Source organism: Ambystoma mexicanum, chromosome 13 (assembly GCF_040938575.1).
Source record: "Ambystoma mexicanum isolate Mex_15411 chromosome 13, UKY_AmexF1_1, whole genome shotgun sequence".
In the NCBI taxonomy this organism is placed as follows: domain Eukaryota; kingdom Metazoa; phylum Chordata; class Amphibia; order Caudata; family Ambystomatidae; genus Ambystoma; species Ambystoma mexicanum.
Window position 1 is genome coordinate 216,160,861 of NC_090938.1, and position 23,981 is coordinate 216,184,841.

General features: G+C 41.5%; 1 protein-coding gene across 1 annotated transcript in view; it reads left to right on the forward strand.

Annotated features, from left to right (window-relative positions):
- The window catches only part of LOC138520115 (uncharacterized), a 35,683-nt gene extending 12,444 nt beyond the window's left edge, over positions 1 to 23,239 (forward strand). The window contains exons 8-12 of the mRNA XM_069632618.1: positions 1,563 to 1,584; positions 17,276 to 17,389; positions 21,334 to 21,372; positions 21,717 to 21,754; positions 22,988 to 23,239. Of these exons, the coding sequence (XP_069488719.1) occupies positions 1,563 to 1,584; positions 17,276 to 17,389; positions 21,334 to 21,372; positions 21,717 to 21,738 (197 nt within the window). The 3' untranslated portion in view covers positions 21,739 to 21,754; positions 22,988 to 23,239. The remainder of the gene's footprint in view (positions 1 to 1,562; positions 1,585 to 17,275; positions 17,390 to 21,333; positions 21,373 to 21,716; positions 21,755 to 22,987) is intronic.
- The last annotated feature ends 742 nt before the right edge of the window (positions 23,240 to 23,981 follow it).

Consider the following 23,981-nt stretch of genomic DNA (forward strand, 5'->3'; position numbering starts at 1 on the left):
TGAAGATGACTTCAGCGCTGTAAGTGATACAAAAAAGCATGGAAATGTTTGAAATTCTGGCTCGTAGTTTGTAGTTATTTTGTTGTCTCCTGGTCTTACCGATGTGTAAAAGAGGCTTAACTGAAGTATTCTAATCTTGCACTTTACTGTTGTCAGCCAATTAATGCCAGGAAAGAGCTAAGAATTGTTCCCGGGTTTGTCAGTTGGGTTACAGGTAACAGCTGAGTAGGATTGTCTGGTTCTTGGAAACAGAGCTGTGGTTGGTGGATGCTGCCCAGTCCTGCATCCTAAAAGAAAGGAGAGCAAAATAACATGTTGCAGTGTCTCTGCATCCCAAGCTGTCTAAGGGTACAGTGGACCTGGGTTACTTACATTTGTCATAGCCTTCCCCAGCTGTTCCTCCGCTCATCTACCCTACAAAAGTTCCCAATGCCAGAGAAAAATTGCTAAATGCAGGCAAAAATCATATTCGTATCTGCCTTACCAATAGCAATATGTGAAGTGGAATGGAACTGAACACTTGTATGGTGTTCTGAGTGTGGAAATTGAAGCTAGATCTCTTCTGCAATCTTCCCAGGACTTAACCTGCACATTCAGCAATACCAATGAGAGCACAGCTTTCAATTCAAAGACAAGAGGGTTGTCCCCTACTCTGTCAGGCACTGGGGTATATAAAGCTAAAAGTAAAGTGAGGTATCCCAACAGGAACAAGCATATAGTTTAACAGTGGATTAAGTCACTGTAACTGTCTCTTAAGAACTGCATACAGTGAGTATTTTATTTACACATTATGTAGTGTCCTAATATAGAATCTCTATTTGAAAAGAACTGTCACACACTGAGCTGAATCCAATCACTTATTTGAGTTTCACATTTATTGATAACAGTTTAAAATATAGACAGATATATGAACAAAAACTAAAGCATATTTCAATATACAACTAAACCAAAATACGAAGATGCCCATAGCACATAGATTTTAGGCAATATTAGGTAGAATTCAAAAAAAGGAATGTTTGAACACAAACAGAATGTCTAACATCGTCTTCACATCTTGTTACCAGAGCATTTTGACCAAAACCTAGTCTATACAGAGCATAGAACACTGAAAAGTATGTGAGGCTATAAACACACGGAATATACTGTCATATTAAAGCCAATTAGAACAGTGTGGAACTGATGCGTTATTCTAAGACGGTAGTGTGTGTTGGAAAAGTCTCCGCTGAGTTAGGTCGATTCAGGGTCAGTTCAAGCATCTCTCTTTACTGGATGTCTGGAAAAGGGGCAAGCAGCCAAGTCAGTTTCCCCTCCTAAAATGGCAGCCACAATGTTCCAATTCAGGGTGAGGGGATAATCTATTCTCTAAGTGTTCAGCAATCCATCTTGCAATAGGCTACTAAGAATGGAAAGTACATTTACAATTACTCAAATCTTTACTCTATGTATATTTTGTTATACTGTGGTGTGTTGGGTTTTAGCAGGAATAATTAGTACACGTGTCTTTATGCCTGTACTTAATGTCCCTATCTAGCCTTAAACAAAATATATTTTATTTCTTCTAGGAGAAAAGGTTGTGCCTCAAAGGTAAGATCATGTGCACTAAGATTAATTCTTTATCTGACAAATAAGCACTGGAAAGTAAAAACTTAAACTTTTTCTTTGTGCATATTGTGAGAAACCTGAGGGTGTTCTCACTGGTAGACCCTGTGGATCCTTTGTTCAGGTGGCCAGGGGAGGGCCATCACGCTTGGATACCGACCCTCGGGGCGGACAAGCGAGGGAGGTTCACCTAGGCAAGGGGCCATTGGGGCCCGCGGAAGGAATGCCCTCGGGCAAGACGCGGTATCCCCACTGTCTTTCTGGTATGTAGGGTATTTTGTGGAGATTTGGGGCCTGACGGTATTTTATTACCGCCGAAAAATAACTTAGCAATAATCACTCCTTGTATTCAGATTGGGCCATGTGCAACAATAATACAGTGGACATGCATTATTTCAGCACCCAGACATGCATATTTGGTATGCGTGGTTGGTATGCGTGGTTGGTGGTATTTTGGTGAGCATAATTCCCTTGTTTTATTTGTGGCCCCAATGTCCAGAATCCCTTATCTTTGCTTAGATTTTTCGTGTAATCACTAGAGAGACCTCAGACCTACATTTCAGGAATACCACATTTTCAGTGTTAGTGTTAGTGTGCCACCATGGGCGATCTCACTGACTTATTTACGACAGAGAGCTATATGTGGTAATTTCCACTACCTTATATACGGTAGGGAACTATGTTCAGAGAGTCCCTCTTCCCGTTGGCTCATGTACCTCCAACGAGCTATGCTACAAACAATCACTCTCAACTGTCCATACTGAATATGATCATGCACACATCTGTCTTAAAATGACAATTGCATTGTTTAAAAATCTCCCCTCATCATCAGCACTGTATTGGTAAATATAAGACACACCACCCGTCTGCTTTCAAATATTTTTCTGTATTATAAAAGTTGCATTTAAACACGATCTCACTCTTTACAGAAATAAATAAAATAGCACAGTAACAGCATTGTCTGTGATACACTGAAAAAAAAAAATGGCGGAGAACAGAACCCAATTTGCAACATTAACATGTGATTAAGGCACCGGAATCTCCTTTCCTACTCTGACTGAATATTCTCGTACACACTCAGCTCCCACACTTATGTAATTACCTTATCTATTCAGCCGAGTTTTCTTCAGCTGTTCTCTTTCTGAATGTGGCTCCCTTGAAGATTAACCCCAGTGAAAAGGAGCGCCTTTCCTTCTCAAACCGGGGTCATTGCCTGGAATTCTCAGCTTTTGCAGATAGGAATGCTCCAGCCAGGAAAAAGGTCCTTCTCCCAGCTCTGCCAAATCTTGACTGTCCTTCTCTCTCCCTCAAACTCCCCCCAGCAAAACTCTGATCACTCCCTCTAGCATGATACTTGCTATGACGCTGCTCCAATCAGAATCAATCATGCCATCTCCTCCTTCTCTACACAATGGCTCATTTTTATAATAATACTTTGTAACCAACTGATTTCCTGTTCTTTCAAGCCCTTTTGCTTCCTGTAGTTATGTGGACAGGGCAGCAGAGAAAACGAAAAAAAAAAAAATGGATGTGCGTTTAAAAGTTCACTTTCAGAATAGGCCTAATTCTGCAGTGGAGACACATTTTTATTAGTGGATTATGTTAACTTCAGTTTCATTAGTCAGGTTAGTTATGAGTAATGTTAGTTATTAATTTCCAAATGTGTCTCTCGCACCATAGGCATTTCAGGTGAAAAATAGTGTGCATTTTTGAATGTGCACGTGTGCTTTTAACTGTAAAAATAGATTTGCATCTTATATGTTAAAATCGTTTTTGACTGAATAGCCTGTCTTTCCTTGTTAATCTGGTAACACATATAGCAATGCACCATAGGCATTTGGTGCTGCATCAAAAAAAATTGCTACCTGTGCAGTAGTGCTGTACTCTGTGCTGGTTGCTACCTGTGCAGTAGTGCTGTACTCTGTGCTGTAACACGCCAAATATCCTTACATACCCTCCTTTTGTTTTTAGAATTTGGCTACGATCCAAGCCAATTCCTAAAAACAATTTGTTCTTTTTCTTCTTTTCACAATATAGCAATCCAACAAAATGAATATTCATGTGCATCAATGAAAAAGTTGCAATCAATACAGTATTCATCTGAGTTCATTAGTTTACAAAATGTTCTACATTTGCCTTCTCAGTGGAAGTGGCATTACTCTTAAGTTTAGATTTTACAAGTCAATTAAAAACAATGAAATAAAACAACTAACCAAAACAAATAATTAATATAACAAATTAAAATAAATAATTAAAATAATAAATACGTGGAACTCCATATGTCAGGACTCTTGTCTGCCTCTGATATGTCCCGACCAGCAATGTTATTTGGTTCATTCGAGTACACTTTCATCTTGGCAATCTTAGATCCATAGGAGTCATCTTTTTTTAGCATTCTGGTTATCTTGTCTTCACCTCCACCTGGAGGCAGGCATCTTTTGGTCTTCATCCAGGGGACTCCAGGACTCCATCGTCTCCCGTGGCCTCTGATCCCGGAACCTCCGACCAAATAATGTTAATTTTCTAAATCAAATAGAAATAAACAAATTAAGTACATAACACAATACTAACTTCACCCTTTTGCCAAAAATAAAACATGCTTGGTAAAAATATTTCGTTTTTTTTTTTTCTGAAATTAAACACAAGTTAAAAGAAAACAAGCACATACAAAACAGCATTCCATATTTAATACATTTTCTCTCTGCACACCAACCATGAGCTTCCATTATATATTTATTTATTTATTTATTTATTTTATATTATATATTTTTACATATATTACAGTGTTTATGTGCCATTATAACAATCAACTTTTTAACTTCTTTGTCACTGCCTCCTGATTGCACCCATTTATTTTCTCTTTTTGTGTTCAAGGGACTTTATCTGTTTCTACATGCTCAAGCTGCCTGATCTCATGTCTGGGATGGCATGGTTTGATTTGATTTACATGGACAAACTGCTCTATTGCTGTTTCACCTTCATTTTTCAAAATTTTATAAACCACAGGAGAGACTTTATGATTCGAAATGGCCCCTGCCAGGCTGCTAGAAATTTAGAATTTTTCTGTTTACTTTTTCCAAAATGAAACTTGTACACCTGATCCCCTACACTGTATTCCTTTACTGATGTCTTTTTGTCATAATAAGATTTTTCACTGTCAGCAGCTCTTTCCAGATTTCTCTGCACAAAAGCAAATGCATGTTGCAAATGCCTCCTCAGTTCATCAATATATTCATGAACTGTGGATGCACTCACAAGTGTCTGCTCCTGTGCTCTATATAGTAGGTGTTGTGGTAACACCATTTTCCTACCTGTCAAGACCTCATGGGGGCTAACACCTGTTGCTTTGGCAGGAGTTGACCTGATTGCCATCAAAACCAACGGTAAACGTAAATCCCAGCTGGAACCTGCTTCTGCCACAAATTTCTTTAAAATATCCACAACAGACCTATTGCTTCTTTCAACTGTACCTGAAGACGCCGCCCGATATGCGATATGTAGTTTCCTTTTCACACCTAGTATTTGCCATACCTTACTCATTAGAGTACTTGTGAAATGACTTCCTCTGTCTGACTCAATTCTTTGTGGCAACCCAAACCTTGAGAACACATGGTTCACCAGCAATGTGGCTGCTGTTTGCGCACTACAATCTGGTGCAGGAATGCATTCAATCCACTTCGACATCAAACATACCACACTCAAAATATAACGGTGTCCCCTGCTCGACCTTTTTAAAGGACCTACATAGTCTATTTGCAAATCTGACCATGGGAGAATTAGGCCTCTTTTCATCAATGGTGCTCTATGCATTGGTGAAGCAGGTTTAAATTGGGCGCATACTAGACATCCTCTAGTATATAATTCCACATCTTGGGACATATGTGGCCAGTAAGCATAATCTTTTAGTATTTCTAATGTTTTTTGTGAACCTCTATGGCCTGCAGTTATGGCATCATGTGCATGGTGTAGCATTAGTCCTCTGAATGAAAGGGGTACTACCCACTGTATTTGTCCTGTTATGGACTCTCTAATCATGAGTCCATCCTGTAATCTAATTCGTGTTTTGTTCTTTAATAGCACCCTCAACTCTTCTTTTCCCATACAATCATTTTCTGTTAAAGGATTTTGTTCGGGATCTATCAAATGATTATAATAGATTCCCAAAATGTGATCATTCTTTTGTGCCTCAATCAAATCTTGGTCTGGCGTGTCATGACTCCACTGCACCACCGGTTGATCTACCTCCTTTGGTGCTTTAGAACGTGTGACTGCATCAATTTGTATTTCACCCATTAAATAATCAATAGGTAGCAATTCTCCCATCACAGCCCCAATCTTAGCCAAGTGGTCTGCCTTATCATTTCCCTCCTTATCCTCTCCTGGTGTTTTTAAATGCCCACGAATTTTTCTCCAGTATATTGTTAACTTATTCTCTGACACCAATTTGTCTATGGCTTGTATCATTTTTCCATGCTTAATTGGCTTTTTGTTATATGTAACCATGCCTCTTGCTTTCCAACCAGGCAAATACTCCACAAAGCTATTCTGTGCATAGTCAGAATCAGTCAACAGGACAATTTCACTGAACTTTTTATCAACTGCAGTATCAATTGCTTTATAAATGGCTGCCAATTCCACCACCTGACTGCTCCTATCTCCAATCCTCATCCCTATACTGGGGACACCTTCACATTTCAACCAGACATTTCCTATTCCTGCCACTAATTGTTTATTACTGTCATTTTCAATGTGAAAAGCACAACCATCCACATATACAGTTGGCAAATCCTTGCATGTTTTTTCATCAAAAGCTTTGTGTGGTGATTGTTCAAATTCCTGCAAACTAGTTTCTACTTCCATTTCATTTGGTATTTGTTCAGCTGCACAGTCATGTAAGTCAGCTAACCCTTGAGCAATTGGGTTCTTTTTATTTTGTCCATATCTCACTTCTACGGGAAAACCTTGTAATGCCAGCGTCCATGAAGTGATTCTGGATTGCGCTAGATTACCTGATCTAATTCTTTTACTCTCTAAAAATTGCAAAGGTTGATTTGTTTCAATAATTACCTTTTCTCCCTGAACAATGGGGCGGAAATGTTGTAGCGCCCACACAGTGGTTAATAGGGCCTTTTCACATTCATTAAATTTCATTTCAACTTGGGAAAATGCCTTACTTGCATATGCAATGGTTTTGTGATTCAAATCGTGTTTTTGTGATAACACTGCTGACATACAATGTTCAGAAAAACCTATTCTATAAAGAAATCCCTGTCCTTTATGGGGTATGCTAAACATGGTGCCTTTACAAGACATTCCTTTAATTTAGCCACTACATCAGACTGCCCTTTTTCCCATTTCCAGGGAGTATTCAGTTTAAGCAGTTTAGTCAATGGTTGAGGGATTTCTGCATAATTTTCAATGAACTTTCTGTCATAGCCTGTCATCCCTAATAAACTTTTTACTCCTTTCACATTTTTAGGATCTTTTAATCTTTGTATGGCCTCTATTTTCTTATTTTGTGGATTTAGCCCATGTTCAGTCACTTCATGCCCTAGAAAGTTCACTTTTTTCTTGCACCATTGTGCTTTTTGCAAAGATACTTTGGCGCCTGCTTTCTGCAATTGGCCAAGGACATGTCTTATTTCATCAAAATGGCTTTTCAGGCTTTCATTTTTTATCAGGACATCGTCCACATAAACTATTGTTCCTCTTTCCGCTGCATCCGGCATGGCCTTTCTCAAAAATATGCCAAATTCACTCCCACTATTGATGTACCCGAACGGAGCTCTAAGCCAGGCATATTGAGTCCTGTCAAATGTAAAGGAAAATAAATGTTGTATCTCCTCTGCCAATGGCACACACCAATATCCAGAGGTGAGATCTAATGTGGTAAATACATTTGAACCATGTACCTGAGCTAGGCCCTGATCAATGAATGGCAGTGGCCATCTAGATACTGGTACTCTTTTATTTAACTCTCTCAAGTCTGCACACAGCCGCCATTGACCATTTGGCTTTAACACACCTAAAATAGGTGTATTGGATGTGCTATGAATGGGCCTGATGATTCCCCGCGATTCCAAATTTTTAATAATCTCTGCCAATGATTCTAAACATGCCAGCGGTAGTCTATACTGGCGTACAAACACTGGATTTCTGCTACACCCTTCTGGTAGTGTGGCCACATGTAAATCAGTTAAACCACAATCATAAGCATCTTTTGCAAATACATCCTTAAACTCCATAAATATCTCCCTCAGATTGTCCCTCTCTTCATTGCTTTCACATGCATCCGCTAAGGAGATCTGCTCTTCTACCATTTTGGAAAATTCTGGAAAATCTTCTGGTAAGGGAATCTCGGCGCTTTCCTCTAACTGTGTGGCTGTGTCTTTTTGTAAAGCTGCCACTTTTAAATATTTTGGCATATCAGCTTCCACTTCAATGGGCTGATTTTCTGTTTCATTTTCATTTAAATTAAATATTATGCAATCCTCTTGATGGCAGCACACTGTCTCATTTGAATCATAAGGATACACAGAATGAATTTTAAATATTCCTTTGGGCTGAGAGTCCAGGTGTTCTGGCAACTCGCCCTTGGCATCTACATATTTTTCAGGAATATTCCCAATCACCATGTTATTTAAATCTGCCGTATAATGTGATTTTTGTATGGCCATTCCTAATGGGGAGTTTTCCTCTAAATGAATATCCTGACAACCTTTATTATTTACCATAATTTTTACAGATCCTTCACCAATATTTACCAATGGAATGTATTCATAATCCAGGCCTTGCTGTTTTATGGATTCATTCAGGCATACAAATGCATCAGAGCCTTTCATCTGCTGTCCATTTTTGCATTTCAGTGTTATTGCAAACTGTTTTGTAAATGCAGGAATAATAGTATCTTTCCTCATTTGTAATTCGATTGCATAAGGAACCAGTTGTGCACAATGATAAGCCCTTCTTTTGTCTTCAAATTCAGGTGCCGGACCACCTAGGCGTGACCATACTTTTTGATTAAGGAAATCTAACACCGTACACATTCTGTGCATGATGTCATTGCCCATGTAAAATTCATTTTGTGCTCCACTCACTATCCAGACATTATGGTAAATTGTTTTCTGCCCAATGCTAATTTTAAGCATGCATCTGCCTGCAATTCGGTGTTCAAAGTCTGGACTGTCCAACCCAGAAACATGTTGGTTTTTAATCCTAAATTTCGGGATTTCTTCCCTCTCCATTTTTTTTTGCAACAATTTCTCATTAATGAAGCTCCTTTCATGTCCAAGCGCTAAAGTGGCTTTTATTGTTTTAAAATAGTCATTTATACCAACATGAACCCATGGTTGCTCATCTTCCATGTGTATTTCTGCCAGAGTGGTAATGTGTTTTTCTGAATCTGTTTTAGGAGCAATATTCTGTTTGCACGTTTTCTCTTTTAAATAAAAACGTAATGTGTGCTCATCTATGGCAGTCTGCCAATTTTTCCTTGGGTCCAAGTATATTTGTACAGGTAGTTTTTCATTGTCGCTCTGCATTTTGTCTTGACACATTAATATAACAGTGACACTAGGTATGCAGCTATTCTGGAGATATACTTCCACGGCATCATTTGTTTTGGCAACGGTGTGACATTCATTTATATTGCTGTTTTGTGATTTTAGTTTCTTAGGCCTCAATGGTTTTTTGGTTAAGGACCACAGCACTCCATTCACCCCATCTATTAGAGGAGACAATCTTTTCAGACAATCTGTCCCCATCAGAAATGGAATTTCACAAATAGATGTGATCAATACCTCTTGTTTCATTCTGTGCTTTCCTATTTTTATGTCAACCTCAGTTACACCTATGATGGGCACCTCCTCCCCATTAAAGTTATGCACTGGGCCTTGATTTTCCTTCACTGTGATCTGACTCTGTGGGGGTCTCCCTTCATTGATACTCTTTACCAGCTCCTTGGACATAATTGTGGCCTGTGCGCCAGTGTCAATCATAGCAAAGGTGTGGCATTTTTCTTCTACAGTGATGGGTGCATAATATCTGTCCTCAACTTCCTCTAATACACATAAGAAATGTGAATTATTACTGATTTCAGGGCTCACCTTTCTCAGGTCTTTTTCACTTTTGGCTAAACACATTGGTAAATGGAAAGACATTTTTCCCTCCTTTTTACCTATTTCTGCGCGAGAGATTTTATTCATTTCTCCATGATCAGAGGTTTTTTTGAGTGTGGCCACTGTTCGCCCATCCATCTGGGTAACATCAGAGACCACATTACAATCCTCCAACTGAACATGTGTAACAACATCATTCAGCAATTTGTCATTTTTTAATTCTGTGCATTTGTGATCATTTAGTGTGATACCAGCCCTTTCAGCCTCTTCAAAAATATGTGGCTCAAAGAATTCTTCAGGTGATTGACCTGTACCCTCCTTTTGAGTATTTCCTTTTTCTGTCTGTGTTTGGTCATTGTTTTGCTTGCCCAGGGAAGGAGCTATAGCATCCCCACTTACTCCCTGTTCACTGGTATTCCCCATGCATGAGTCATTTTTCTTAAGTCTGTCCCTTTGTTCTTTTGGAATTCCTAATGTTTCTTTTTCATTTGTGCAAATCTTTACTGTTTTATTTAGCTCAAGGTTAAATCGTACCTCTTTTTTAGAAGTATTTGCACTTTCTGTCACAAGTTCATTTACTGGCACTTTCATTTTTAATCCATTAGGCATCTCAGAGTCGTTATGCAAAATTATATCAGAGCAATCTGTCATTTTGGCACTGCAGTTATCATGAGTACTTAGTCACTTTTCGGAAGCCCCCCGGTCATTGCTATGGCCATCAGCCCCCTCTTTGGAAGGTTGTTTTTGTGCTGTACAGAGCTTTCCTATTTGCTCAGCTAACATTTTCACTTGGGCCTCAAGGCATTGGAACCTTTCCATCTCTCTAGGATCCTCTTTCTGTGGCCTAGGTCGATATTGGTTGTTTTCCCCCTGATTGGATCTATTCTGATACCTCTCAGGTGATTGATGTCGGTTGGGATGGTTTCTGAACCCTTGATTCATTTGTGGAGGTGAGCGGGTTGCACCCATCCTTTGATTATAGTCCCCTGGTGGGGAATCATTGTACTGGCGTGGATTGTAGTTCACGTTTTGCCTCATGTCCTGTCTCTCAGATTGTGGGTACTGGCCCCTATGTTGATTTCCATTATCAGTAAATCGATCCACATATCGGGGCCTATCCTGATTACCATATATCATGGTGTTGGGATCAAATCTACTCTGTGTCCCCAATGACTGGTAGGGACCATCATTTCTTTGATCTTGATTTTGTCTCTGGTTATTGTTCATACCTGCCATATCAGGCCGGTATCCTACCCGGGGTCTGTCCCCTAAATACCTAGGGCTGATGTAGCTCTCTCTATTACTAGGATCATGTGATTGGAACATTGGTACAGGAAATGGCGATCTTTGTTGATTATCCCTTTGTTCAGGTGTCACATTATTTTTACCTTGGCTTTGAGCAGACTCAAGGGACATTTTGGCTGACCTGATTTCCATTACTGTGGCTGAGGGTTCTTTAGATTTAGGTCTAGTATCTTTCATTTTATCACTTTCTCTACCCTGACAATAGAGTACCTCATATAGTTTTGTGCTTTGATGTACAATCCATTCAAGGGACTTGTCACGGTCAAATTCACGGACCAATTGGGATATGATGTCTTTCTGTAGCCCATAGAAGTATGCAGTTTTAAACTCATTGGAATTTGAGTCAAAAGATACATCAAAGCGAGAAAATGCTCTTTTTAAGTCTTGTAAAAATTGGCGAGGAGATGTATTAGGTCCAGCAGTAATTGTGTACGCGACTTTCTTTGCCTCCTGCAATGACTGAAAAGGAGAAAAATGACGCCTAATTTCTTTTTCAAACTCCAGCCATGTCATATTCTGCTGTTCATTTAATCCCCTTATTATGCTGGCCGTCGGGGCATCTAAAGTTAAATGAAAATATTGTCTGTACTGTTCCTTAGGTATCTGGAGTGCTTTAAAAATGTCATGCACCGCTTCTAAGTGATCCTCAATGCAGCATTCACCTCCCTTTTTAAATGGTTTGATCAGGGCTTTAATGGATTTCATTATTTTTATGGGGCTACTTATTGCAATGCATGGAATTGCACTATTTTGTGATTCAATCCTGTTTTCAGGTGTATGAGTTTGGTGGCTGCCCCCAATGGGAGTATCAAATCCCCCAAGGGCGCTGCAACCAAGTTCAGTCACCGGCCTAGTCACTGGAGCACTAGCTCTTTGGGCAGAGCTAGAATTCACCTCCACTCCATTGAATGTGGTACCCTGCCGCCTCTCCTGGGACCTGGGAATGCACATTTGCTGTTCTAAGTCCTTACACTTTTTAAGGAGTCTGTTGGTTTCATCCTGCAAATAGTTGTTTTCACCATTCATCTTATTAATCACCTCCTGCATGTCGCACATTTGCATTTGGCATTCATTGAACTCTTTATTTCTCTTGTCCCTTTCTTGAATCATTTTAATCATTTCTTGTTCTGCACTCTGGAGATCACCTTCTTTTTCACAATGTTCTTTTTGTAAAATCTGCATTTCTGAAACAACCTCATCTTTATCCCGTCTAATGTGATCCACTAAGGCTTTTAAGTGTGCCAATTCTTGCTCACTATCTTCAAATTGTTTCTTGCTTTTGGATAACTGAGTATCAAAGTCTCTGCATTTTAATTGCATGTCTTTTTGGCATACATCCAATTCTGCTCTCAACATTTCCTGATTTTTACTTGCCCCATCTAATTCAGTCTTTAACCTGTTAATTAGCTGAGTATCATTCTCCTGCATTCGCAGGGACTTGTTTAAAATAAACCATATTTTGCCGCATAGCCGTATTAAACAGTCTTTCTCTGCACTTTTATCGGCTGCATTCAATAATCTTGTAAGGCAGACCTGAATTATGCTGCCTTCTGCAAAAATATTGTCTAGTTTTTCTTTCTGCACCTCACCCTGAATGCGGTTACTCCATTCTAACGTGCTATTCGACGACCAATTCCCATGTGCAAACAACTTTGCCTCTAAATATTGCACTAGATCTGAGAATGTGGTTTCCCTTTGTGACATTCTGAAATTCGTTTTTAGTGGCACACTGCTATTATAAAATGGGTTCCCTTTAATGTGCAAATGGCAGTGTGAGACACGCTTGCCACGCCCAGTAGGTACTCTATGATCACTTTCCCGGCCTGCAACGCACCATAAATATGTAGGGTATTTTGTGGAGATTTGGGGCCTGACGGTATTTTATTACCGCCGAAAAATAACTTAGCAATAATCACTCCTTGTATTCAGATTGGGCCATGTGCAACAATAATACAGTGGACATGCATTATTTCAGCACCCAGACATGCATATTTGGTATGCGTGGTTGGTATGCGTGGTTGGTGGTATTTTGGTGAGCATAATTCCCTTGTTTTATTTGTGGCCCCAATGTCCAGAATCCCTTATCTTTGCTTAGATTTTTCGTGTAATCACTAGAGAGACCTCAGACCTACATTTCAGGAATACCACATTTTCAGTGTTAGTGTTAGTGTGCCACCATGGGCGATCTCACTGACTTATTTACGACAGAGAGCTATATGTGGTAATTTTGTGGTAATTTCCACTACCTTATATACGGTAGGGAACTATGTTCAGAGAGTCCCTCTTCCCGTTGGCTCATGTACCTCCAACGAGCTATGCTACAAACAATCACTCTCAACTGTCCATACTGAATATGATCATGCACACATCTGTCTTAAAATGACAATTGCATTGTTTAAAAATCTCCCCTCATCATCAGCACTGTATTGGTAAATATAAGACACACCACCCGTCTGCTTTCAAATATTTTTCTGTATTATAAAAGTTGCATTTAAACACGATCTCACTCTTTACAGAAATAAATAAAATAGCACAGTAACAGCATTGTCTGTGATACACTGAAAAAAAAAAATGGCGGAGAACAGAACCCAATTTGCAACATTAACATGTGATTAAGGCACCGGAATCTCCTTTCCTACTCTGACTGAATATTCTCGTATACACTCAGCTCCCACACTTACGTAATTACCTTATCTGTTCAGCCGAGTTTTCTTCAGCTGTTCTCTTTCTGAATGTGGCTCCCTTGAAGATTTACCCCAGTGAAAAGGAGCGCCTTTCCTTCTCAAACCGGGGTCATTGCCTGGAATTCTCAGCTTTTGCAGATAGGAATGCTCCAGCCAGGAAAAAGGTCCTTCTCCCAGCTCTGCCAAATCTTGACTGTCCTTCTCTCTCCCTCAAACTCCCCCCAGCAAAACTCTGATCACTCCCTCTAGCATGATACTTGCTATGACGCTGCTCCAATCAGAATCAATCATGCCATCTCCTCCTTCTCTACACAATGGCTCATTTTTATAATAATACTTTGTAACCAACTGATTTCCTGTTCTTTCGAGGCCTTTTGCTTCCTGTAGTTATGTGGACAGGGCAGCAGAGAAAACGAAAAAAAAAAAATGGATGTGCGTTTAAAAGTTCACTTTCAGAATAGGCCTAATTCTGCAGTGGAGACACATTTTTATTAGTGGATTATGTTAACTTCAGTTTCATTAGTCAGGTTAGTTATGAGTAATGTTAGTTATTAATTTCCAAATGTGTCTCTCGCACCATAGGCATTTCAGGTGAAAAATAGTGTGCATTTTTGAATGTGCACGTGTGCTTTTAACTGTAAAAATAGATTTGCATCTTATATGTTAAAATCGTTTTTGACTGAATAGCCTGTCTTTCCTTGTTAATCTGGTAACACATATAGCAATGCACCATAGGCATTTGGTGCTGCATCAAAAAAAAATTGCTACCTGTGCAGTAGTGCTGTACTCTGTGCTGGTTGCTACCTGTGCAGTAGTGCTGTACTCTGTGCTGTAACACGCCAAATATCCTTACAGGTATATTGCCACCACAGTCCCATCCTGCCCCACTACTTTCCTTTAAGAAAAGGCAGGAGAAAACACATGTATCCACAACGACCCATCTGTTCTCCCCTTTCTGACAATAACCTTCCTTCCTCTTCAGTGGAACACTACAAACCCCATAATCCCTGTTTTCTTGTTGAAAAAACTTTTAATAATTATTCATCCTATTTTCTTCCGTAATATGCAGCAAACTACATTCCCCAGAATCCCCTTCATTAACTCTTGTCTGTCAAATACTGTGAAGAAGAGGAAGCAAAATGGAGGAATAAGGATTACCCATAGGAATCCTTGGGCCATTAACTCCTATGGATGACCGCCATATTGTCCCGCTAATGATGACAGGCAGGCTCAGGCATTCCCTTCCAACCGTGCACACCTGAATCACCACTCCCAGGATGTATAAATGGCGGGGCAAGAAAGCACACTTTGAGTGAGTTGGGGATGCTGGAAGGTGCATGAAGCCAGAGGAAGACTAGAAGAGCTGCTGAGAACCCTGTGAGACCCTGTGAGACCTGGAGGAGAAAACCGCCCGAGACTGGCCCTGTGAGTCCAGGAGAGACTGCACTGTGGAGAGGGAGCTATACATCCAGAAGGCAAGACCAGGAGCAACTGGTGTTGCCTGGCCATACCCACAGACTCCTCCCCTGGGCCAGTCAGGTGAACCTAGGTCACTGAGTGTCAGCAGAAGAAACCCTGTCCTCAGAACATTATCCCCTTTTAGCGCCTGCAGCTCCCAATGCCAGGAAATGCCGTTTTGGGGAGCTCAGAAGTGGGAGCAAAATCCTGACTAGAAGTCCCAAAACCCTTTTTGTGAAATTGTGAGTGGTGACTCCAGCCTGGCAGAGGGAAGTCTTCTTTGTGGACTTTGAAGTCTTGGAGGAGGGTCTGCAGACGGAGACGCCTTGTGGATTTACAGAGACCTTTTGGGAGCAGGGTACGAGCCCGAAAGAGGTATGCCCTTTGGGACCCATATCAGGGGTCTGAGCCCAGCAGAGGGAGACCCTGGTGAAGTTTGTGAGTGAAATTGACACCAGAGACAGAGTGGTCCAGCACCACGTGGGGGCGCTCCTTCGAAGGTCTCTGACTGGTGCCCCTCTCCTGAACAAGGAAAATATTGAATTAAGATTATTGAAACCACAAGTACCCAGAGGCCTTAGGGGAGGCTGACAGGAGGTGTCAAAAGTGTTCATAAGAGGGACAAGCCAAACCCCTTGTACAGTCGAAGGTCTGACATGTTGTGGAAGCAAAATAACTGTTACTATGTCAAACAGTAACACACACGGGAACCTTGTGATAGAATTGTGTGAAGCCTGACTGGAGGCTTTAGGCAAAGCCTGACTGGGGGCTTAAGGGAAAGCCTGACTGGGGGCTAAGATGCTGACTTAGGTAAGGGAAAAGCCTAAGGGGTTTAGAATGACTTTCTGTTGAACTATGCTAAAATGGCAATGTGAACTCGACGGAGGGATACCAGGAGAAAGCTAAAGGAAGTGATTTCTGCACTGTGGTAAAGCTAACTGAACTGTTATTTTGGCACATGTGAACCCGGCTGAGGGATGCATGCGAATTAGGGTGAGCAGTAATACACCCGTGAACATTGTGATGACAAGTATGATCCAGCTGAGGGATGTCCACAGTGAGTGGTTGATCTGAACCTGACTGAGGGAGGCTAACGGTTGAGAGAAGGATCGGAGCCCGGCTGAGGGGGTCTCGAGTGTGAAGAGTAATCGCCTGACTTGAAGAAAAATATGTGGGGAAAGGAGACCCCGGCCATAATATCCTGACGTATCATTTTGTGAACACTTCTTTCTTTTCTTGTCAACATTATCCCACACTATTTCGTAGCATAGCAGTAAGGATTGGCAATAGGTTGTCTTAGTATAGGCCCTTTTTATTTTGACTAGACTCGTAGCTTGCTCCCATTTTAGATTAGGTGTTTATCTCACCCATTTAACAATTTAATACACACCCCTGAACTTCGCTCACTTGTGTCCGTCTTGCTTTGATACCATGCCTTCCTTACAATATCTGGAGTAATACCCGCAACTGGCTGTCTGGGCCAGCCCACCCATTTTACTGGAGTGTTTTTATTATTTTGATTCGCATTTGCATAATGTGTAATTTGAATTATGTGGTAGAGTGAACTATGGCCTGATATCCAGTGATTAGCATTATGGAATAGTATTTCCCATACAGTAAAGGTGTTGCTGTTTCGATGATTGACAAACTGTGGTTATATCTGTGGTCACCTCCGCCTTTGGTCTCTCCCTGCTCACTAATGGTTATAAATCATGAGTTTGTGTTTTGTCTTCAATTGGAGATGATCTTCTGACTCATGACAGGGTAGTGATCCAAAAACTAAAATGGCAGGCCCGCCTTTTCTTGTTACCATATAAATCCATTTCACTGGGGACAACCTATTCCAGTTCAGGGCTTTTGTTTTACTTTAGTGAATTTAATTATATTGAAGTCACCCAAGACTGCAGAATGCAAATGATGGAGAAATGAAAGCCCAGGACTGGGTCATATTTTCCCCAATGACACAGGTTCCTCTGGTAAGCTTAGCGTAAGAGTGCAGTATGCAGAAATTGAACTAACCGAGCAGTAAAACAAAACTACATTTTTAAATTCATTGTCTTAATACCTTATTACCTGGACAGCGATGAACTCATATGTGCTTTTATATCCAAGGAGAAGGACCTTCAGGGCTCAAATTTCCCACTTCTTTCGCTGCATTCTTGGAGCACTGCGCAAAGTTCGCCCGACTGTTGAAGATATGAACCAAGAAGATGCCACGGATAAGAGGTGAGCAGCCAGTTGGTTGTGAATTATCACATGCCTGATTCATGTTAAGCTCAGGTCTTGTAAGCAGACGGCAGGGAGTTGAGCTTGGCAGTGGTCAGAATTGAGCATGTAACCTTTTCAGCTGTACGTCTTACTTGTGCCAGAGGCGAGAACATTTCCGGTTACGGATGAGTACAAGCCTGGTCAGCGGTGAAAACAGAGGGGATCACTCACACCATCAAGATGTAAAGCCAGATAGGTTTATATTGAAATTCATGGTTGTAAGATGAGGGGAAAGCAGTGTGCATGGCAGAAAGCTGGACAGTGGAGGGAGATGACTATGCATAACGGTGGGCAGAATGAGGGGGATGGAGTGGGTATCCTGCCAGAAAATGAGGGAAGTAGAGCAGGATAACACCATTCCCATTGATGGAGAAGTGGTGATGGGCTGGCAAAAGCTTAGATCAGTAAGCAGCAAGAGGAAAGAGATGTTGAGCATTAGGTGGAGGGTGCAAACAATGCTGATCTGTGGACTAAGTATCACACGTCTTAAAGTCATTTGTCATTGGGCCTAACCGAGATGTATGTGGTCCTTTCTTAACCCTTGCATTCTTTTCCGTTTCCTAGAGCTGCTCTTGCTGCACCCACCCAGTGAGTCCTTTTGCTTTTTTATGAGCAGATCACAAGTATGGTAAAACGAGCATAGGGTTAATAGGCAGGAATGTGGAATGAGGTGATAAACCAAGGGGTGTTTCACCTACTAGTCCCTGGGAATCTCTCTGGGGGTGGTTCAGTGTGGGAGGATCGCCTGGGTGAGGGGCCTTGGTAGAGTGAGGTTGAGACAACCAATTGTGAAACGTGGTATTTCCCCCCTTTCCATTACCCATGATGCATCCTATTTTAAAGGATTCCCCAATGTTCCAAATCTCCCGTGTACAAACACTGGGCCGAGGAAAAGGGTAACAGTGTAAAGAGGCTAACTCTTACATGTCTCATTGGACATGTCCCGCTAATTGGGTCAGGCAAAGAAAGGCACTTGACTTTAACCACATACATGTGATAACCATTAGCTCCCCCCACATGGATAAAAGGCGGAACATAGACAGACACTCTGAGGAAGGTGGAACACGAGAAGGAGCAGAACTTCCGTGGTGAAGGCAAACCTACTGGAGCGGAGCGACCGACAGAGGGACGAGAGCAAAGGGGAGGGGAACCCAGGAGATCCTTGCAGGAGGAGGTTGCCTCTGAAGAGCTATGAAAGATACGTGGAGAATGCCAAATCCCAGACAAGACTGCATTGTGGTTCAAGGGTGCCAGCGACCCCTCCCGTGTGAACAACAGAGTTGGGCAGGTGAGCCCAAGCCTGTGATATTAACCTTGATTCGTGAATGAAAACCGTAAAGACAAGAAAATAATGCACACAGCCAGTGAGTTGGCGAGCGACCATAAAAAGGCTGGTGTGTGTTAAAGAAAAATTGAAGTTGCAACAATATATCTCACAATTGATGGCTGCACACGTGTGGATGAGACACGAAGGAAGGCAGAACTCTGGTGAGCTTTAAATTACCGATAACTGTGAAGCAAGTGATAGAGTAGCGGAGTGGTCCACTGAAAGGAAGTAGCCCACTCAAAAGTCTCTGTGAAAGGTGAAAGGTTTTGGTATTGGAAGGAACTCATGGTGGGAACATTAAAGACTGACACAAGGGATCACAGTTGAAGGTGTTTATTAAACTGTCCTTGGACCATAGCCCACTCAAAAGTCTCTGTGAAAGGTGAAAGGTTTTGGTATTGGAAGGAACTCATGGTGGGAACATTAAAGACTGACACAAGGGATCACAGTTGAAGGTGTTTATTAAACTGTCCTTGGACCACTGACACTTTACACTAGCCTCTCCTAAGACCTCTTGGTCTTTGTAGTTTCAACAAAACAATACAACCCAAAAGGACTTCAGTCAGAATTCTTTGAATGAGTGCCACCGTGACGCCTGACCACTCTGCTTCTAAACCTTTTACTAGGGTTTCTTTAAAGTTCAATTTACATAAGTTCTTTGTTCACCACACGCCAGCTGGACTTCCCGGTTTTATAGGGAGGCTTCGCAGGTCTGATTTGAAAAGGGCAAGTGCAATTCCCTCCTCGTTGTCCCTCCATGTCTCTCTGCCTTTCTCCTCTGTTTGAACTGCCAGTCCAGAATAGCTGCTTCCTCATGCGTTCGGCCTTGCTCGAAGTATTCTTTCGTACTCTGCCTTTTATCCGTATGGGGAAAGGAAATGGCTATCAGGTGTGCGTCGTTATTGTCAATTGCCTGATTCTGTCTGACACTTGTGTTGGGACATGTCAGGTAAATGGCTCGGAGTCTTAGTTCGTTGTCTGTCAAAGTGTAGGAAACTGTGTTGGAAAAGGGAGGTAGACCTTCTAAATATCCGAAAGGCTAGGATGCGGAAATGTGTTATAGGGAAGAGGGTACCATGCCTCACCCGTCTTTGTCCCACTTCCACTCACCCTGGACCCCTCCGCACTGGTCCACCCCCCAGGAACTAGATCCAAGAGCGATGGCCGTGTCCTGGCCACTTGGATGACAGATCCCTGGGGATTAGCGGTGAGACACCTTCAGGTTTCTCACAGTATAAAGCAACAAAGTGACTGAACTCTAAAATACATAACGATCAAGATTAACCCCTGCAAAAGGGGAACTGAAAAGGTGAAAGTTGAATGTTTGTGCTTATGATACTGAACTACCCAGACCAAGAGACACTGGGGCAAATAATACAAGAGCCTGAGATGAAGGGAAAGTTGAAGTGGTCCTGCTGAGGTCTATATACCAATCTTGCACATTCGAAAGTCTTGGACATCAGAAAAAGGTCGAAGCCCGACTAAAGTAGACCGGAAGAGTGATAAGTTAGGGGAAGGAAACCCCTAAAGAATGTGAATTAATCTTGGTGAAGGGACGCCCTACAAGTGCTGTGATTGAAAAGTCTGAGTCTGACAGAGACCTACGTGCCCTTTTTTTTTTTCATTTTTTTTTTAAACAACTTTGAACTGCGAAAGAACTTTTCAAAGTTGGAATTAGAGACTTTAATGTGTAAGGCCAGGCAGCCCTCAACCCATGTTTTTTAACTGCTTTTGTTTTGAGAACCTGAGCCAGAATGTGTCATCCTGTCCACGAGGGCCGTCTACTCTGTGCTGTCCAATGTGAGTAGGAGAGCTGACTCAGCCATTTTGATCCTTTTTGTTATAACACTGACTTTTCTTTTAATACATATTTCCCTTTACACACTTTTTGTAGAAGAGATGGGGCAGGCATTCAGTTTTGTTAGTATAGGCCATTTTGATTTGACAATGACGTGACTATGACTGTTTTCTTATGAGTTCATGGCAGAGACTACTCCCATCATAGCTATAGGGCAAAGTAGGAGTTTTTCCAAATCCCACGAATCTAATACAGGTTTTGTAATTTTATCTATGGTGTCAGTGTCCTACTTGTGATACCATGCGTCCCTTTCAATGAGGAATGGAATTGGAAGGCACTCCACTCTTGGAGTTGATATGCAAAATGTTCCTGCACTCTATGTTCCCGTGCTTATATTGGTGAACTACGAGTGAGGCCCTATGGCAGGATGAGACATGTATTAGGGATTTTGGTCCCAGGGGCCCACACTGGCACCTTACCTGCAAGTTTAATGTATCATCGAATACAGCAAATGGTGGTCAGCATAACCTTTATCCATAAATACATTGTTTAGCAGCTAGGGGATGTGGGATGGGGAACTATATCAAAACTGAAATTATTATGTATCTTGAACCCTGCAAAGAGATGTGGTCTAGTTGATTAAGTTGATTTTTTTACCTTGAGGGCCAAGACTTTTGTGTGGTGTATCAAGGAGTGCACTAAAAATGTCTTCTAACTTCTAAAACTGCATGCATTCATTACTAATGTAAAACCTTTTCTCCTTCCTTCTCAATGCAGGGACCAAGCAGATGTGAGATGCCATGCTAGAGGCTGGAGGTATGATCTTCGGATGCTGATGGAAGACATGTGGTGTGATGTGGGATTTAGGGTAGATCGTGGCATGCCTCCCTACTATATTACTGTGTTGTGTATCATTGGTAGTTCCTAGAGACTGCCTTTTATCCATGTGGAGAAATTGTGTCAAATCTTGGAAAATAAGGTGATTATAGTAAAACTAATGTGGGAGTAGTGAACACAAGTTATGACTCCTCATAATTCAGTGTACAGGGAACTGAGCACTCCCAAGGAGGGGCTAATGAGTGTACTGCCTGAGTGATAGGATGTCTGAAAAATCCCAAATTTTCATGGCTTGACGTTCTGTTTTCTTTTGCATTTTGCAGGCGTTTCATATGCATGGCATGAACACCCGTTGAACAAGGTAAACATGAACACTTTTACATTTGAAAACATTAAAAGAGTATTTAAGTTTTTTTCAGTGCACCAAACACACTTAGCTGTGACAAGTTTGTGGGATTTATTGATTGCTTTTTTACGATTCTAGAGTAGCTGTTATTAAATTAACCTCTTTCTTCAATGGTGACTTTCAGGGACCCTCCAAGTATCCCCCCCCCCGATCCAACACCTATCTGTACTATCCCTTAACTTTGCAGGCATGGTCAAAAGTGGCTAGGCTGGGACTCAGTCACTTACTCGCAACCCTTCCGTGCTCCGGATTCTATACCGGCCTTGGGAGTCCTATATTCATTTACTAATTGCACAAACGACTATGGGCTCCTTCTCCCTTTAGACCTGGGAAGAACTGACTCCTGTTTTCTGGGTGCCATCTTGATCCCAACCAAAGGAAACTCATGCACACACCTCAGCACTTGTAGGGATTGGAAGCCATTATTGACTTTGCCTACACTGACAGGCAACAACAAGGAGTCTTATTGGCTGAATAGATCTCAGTCTGTATGCGCAGCTTATGAAAAACTTGCTCAGGCCCAGACAGCAGTCACCCTTCCTGAGTGTAGCTATTCCCCCCCCCACACCTTGGATTTATTAAAAAAGGGACTCTGTAACGCCAAGTCTTGCCAGCATTTATTTTCTAATAGCCCTCTTCATTTGTCCCCTGTCATTCCTCCATTCAGTTTGTACGTTAAAGGTGAGAGGATTCTCTGTTCAGGCCTCTAGGCTTCGTTAATTCTGACTTGGCCCGATTTATTTGACATTCAGGAGGGCGCCAAAGACCTTCTCTTTAACTAAACTCTTCAGCTCTTTCTAGATGCAGGTTCCTAGGGACCTAGAAGCAATTTAAGTGTGTGCAGGGCACTTAATGAAGAGCAAACTCCAATTAATAGCTCTGAGTCTCACACACTGTTTCACAAAAGAATCAGTCAATACCTCCTTAGTAGTTTACAGTAATACACTTCCATGTTATTTTTGGTCTGATTGGAGAGAACTTTAGCTCTCTGCAGACATAACAAATGCATTTCTTAGAGACTCTGTAATCAATTTGCAGCCCTGCAATGCAGAATATGCCTCAGATCAATATCCTGCATTTTGCTGTGTCCATCATCTTTCCGTCATGTACATTTTAGAAAAGAAGAATTAAACACTGGTTGTTGAAAATATTGCCTAATATTACCTTTGTGTATTATTGTTTTCACAGACTTGCTATGAACTTAGGAGCATATTCGGCGCCATTCGAAAGCATCATCTCCTGCGTGTGAAGATGCAGTCCATGCGGTTACTTTGACTGCAAGTGGCGATGCACGAGAGCCAGACCGAGTGCGGACCGGCAATGGCGCCGCCGATCGTGGCATGATGCCCTCCCGTTTTAAAAAAAACAAATATTAGAATGATAGCATACAATCTCCTCCATAACCTAACTATGTATTAAAGTTCGTTTTACAATCATGTATCCATCGCTTCCATATTTTCCTTTAGATTTTGGTAAAAATGCAAGTTCATTGCGGTAAAAAGGCATGAATTTGTCAGCTTCTGGATTAGCCCACTAACATGGAAGGGGGCATTGTTGATAGCAACAAAGTTCTATGCACTAGACTGGAGAATGCCCTAAATAGTGTTTCAAGCAAATAACACAGATGATAATGATGGGTTACAGGTAAAAGTATACAGGGCCTAACATTAGATTGAGGCACTGTAAACAGGCCTCAGAGCATGCTTTTCATTAGAAACAAATTCAAATTCTTTAATGTTAATAATGTTGTTGATGTTAAAGGTATTTGTACCGCGCACCCTCACCAATGGAATTGGTCCCCAGGCGCTCAGGCGGATCTGCAGACAAGAAGGCGGGAATGGGTTAGTCAGGTGAAGAGGGAATAGGAAAGTGAGAGAATGGTGTGTTGTTGACAGCTTCAGTTCGGTTTTCAGTGTGCGCTGAGCTTTGGTGTGAATATCGGACCGATGCGAGACCTTGTGTGCTCTTGGTGCGGTTTACGTGTTTGTTGTTTGAGGTGTGATGAAATGCGTGCAGTTTGCTGAGCGAGAAGATGGTTGTGTGGAATTTTTGTGTGAGTTAGGTATGCAGAGATTTGAGCATAGGGTTAGTGGGTTATATGCCTCTTAATCCTTATAACTCTTGTTCTATGTATCCGGTTGTCCTATAGGTAGGCATATTTTTTACTTTTTCTTTCCTGTGC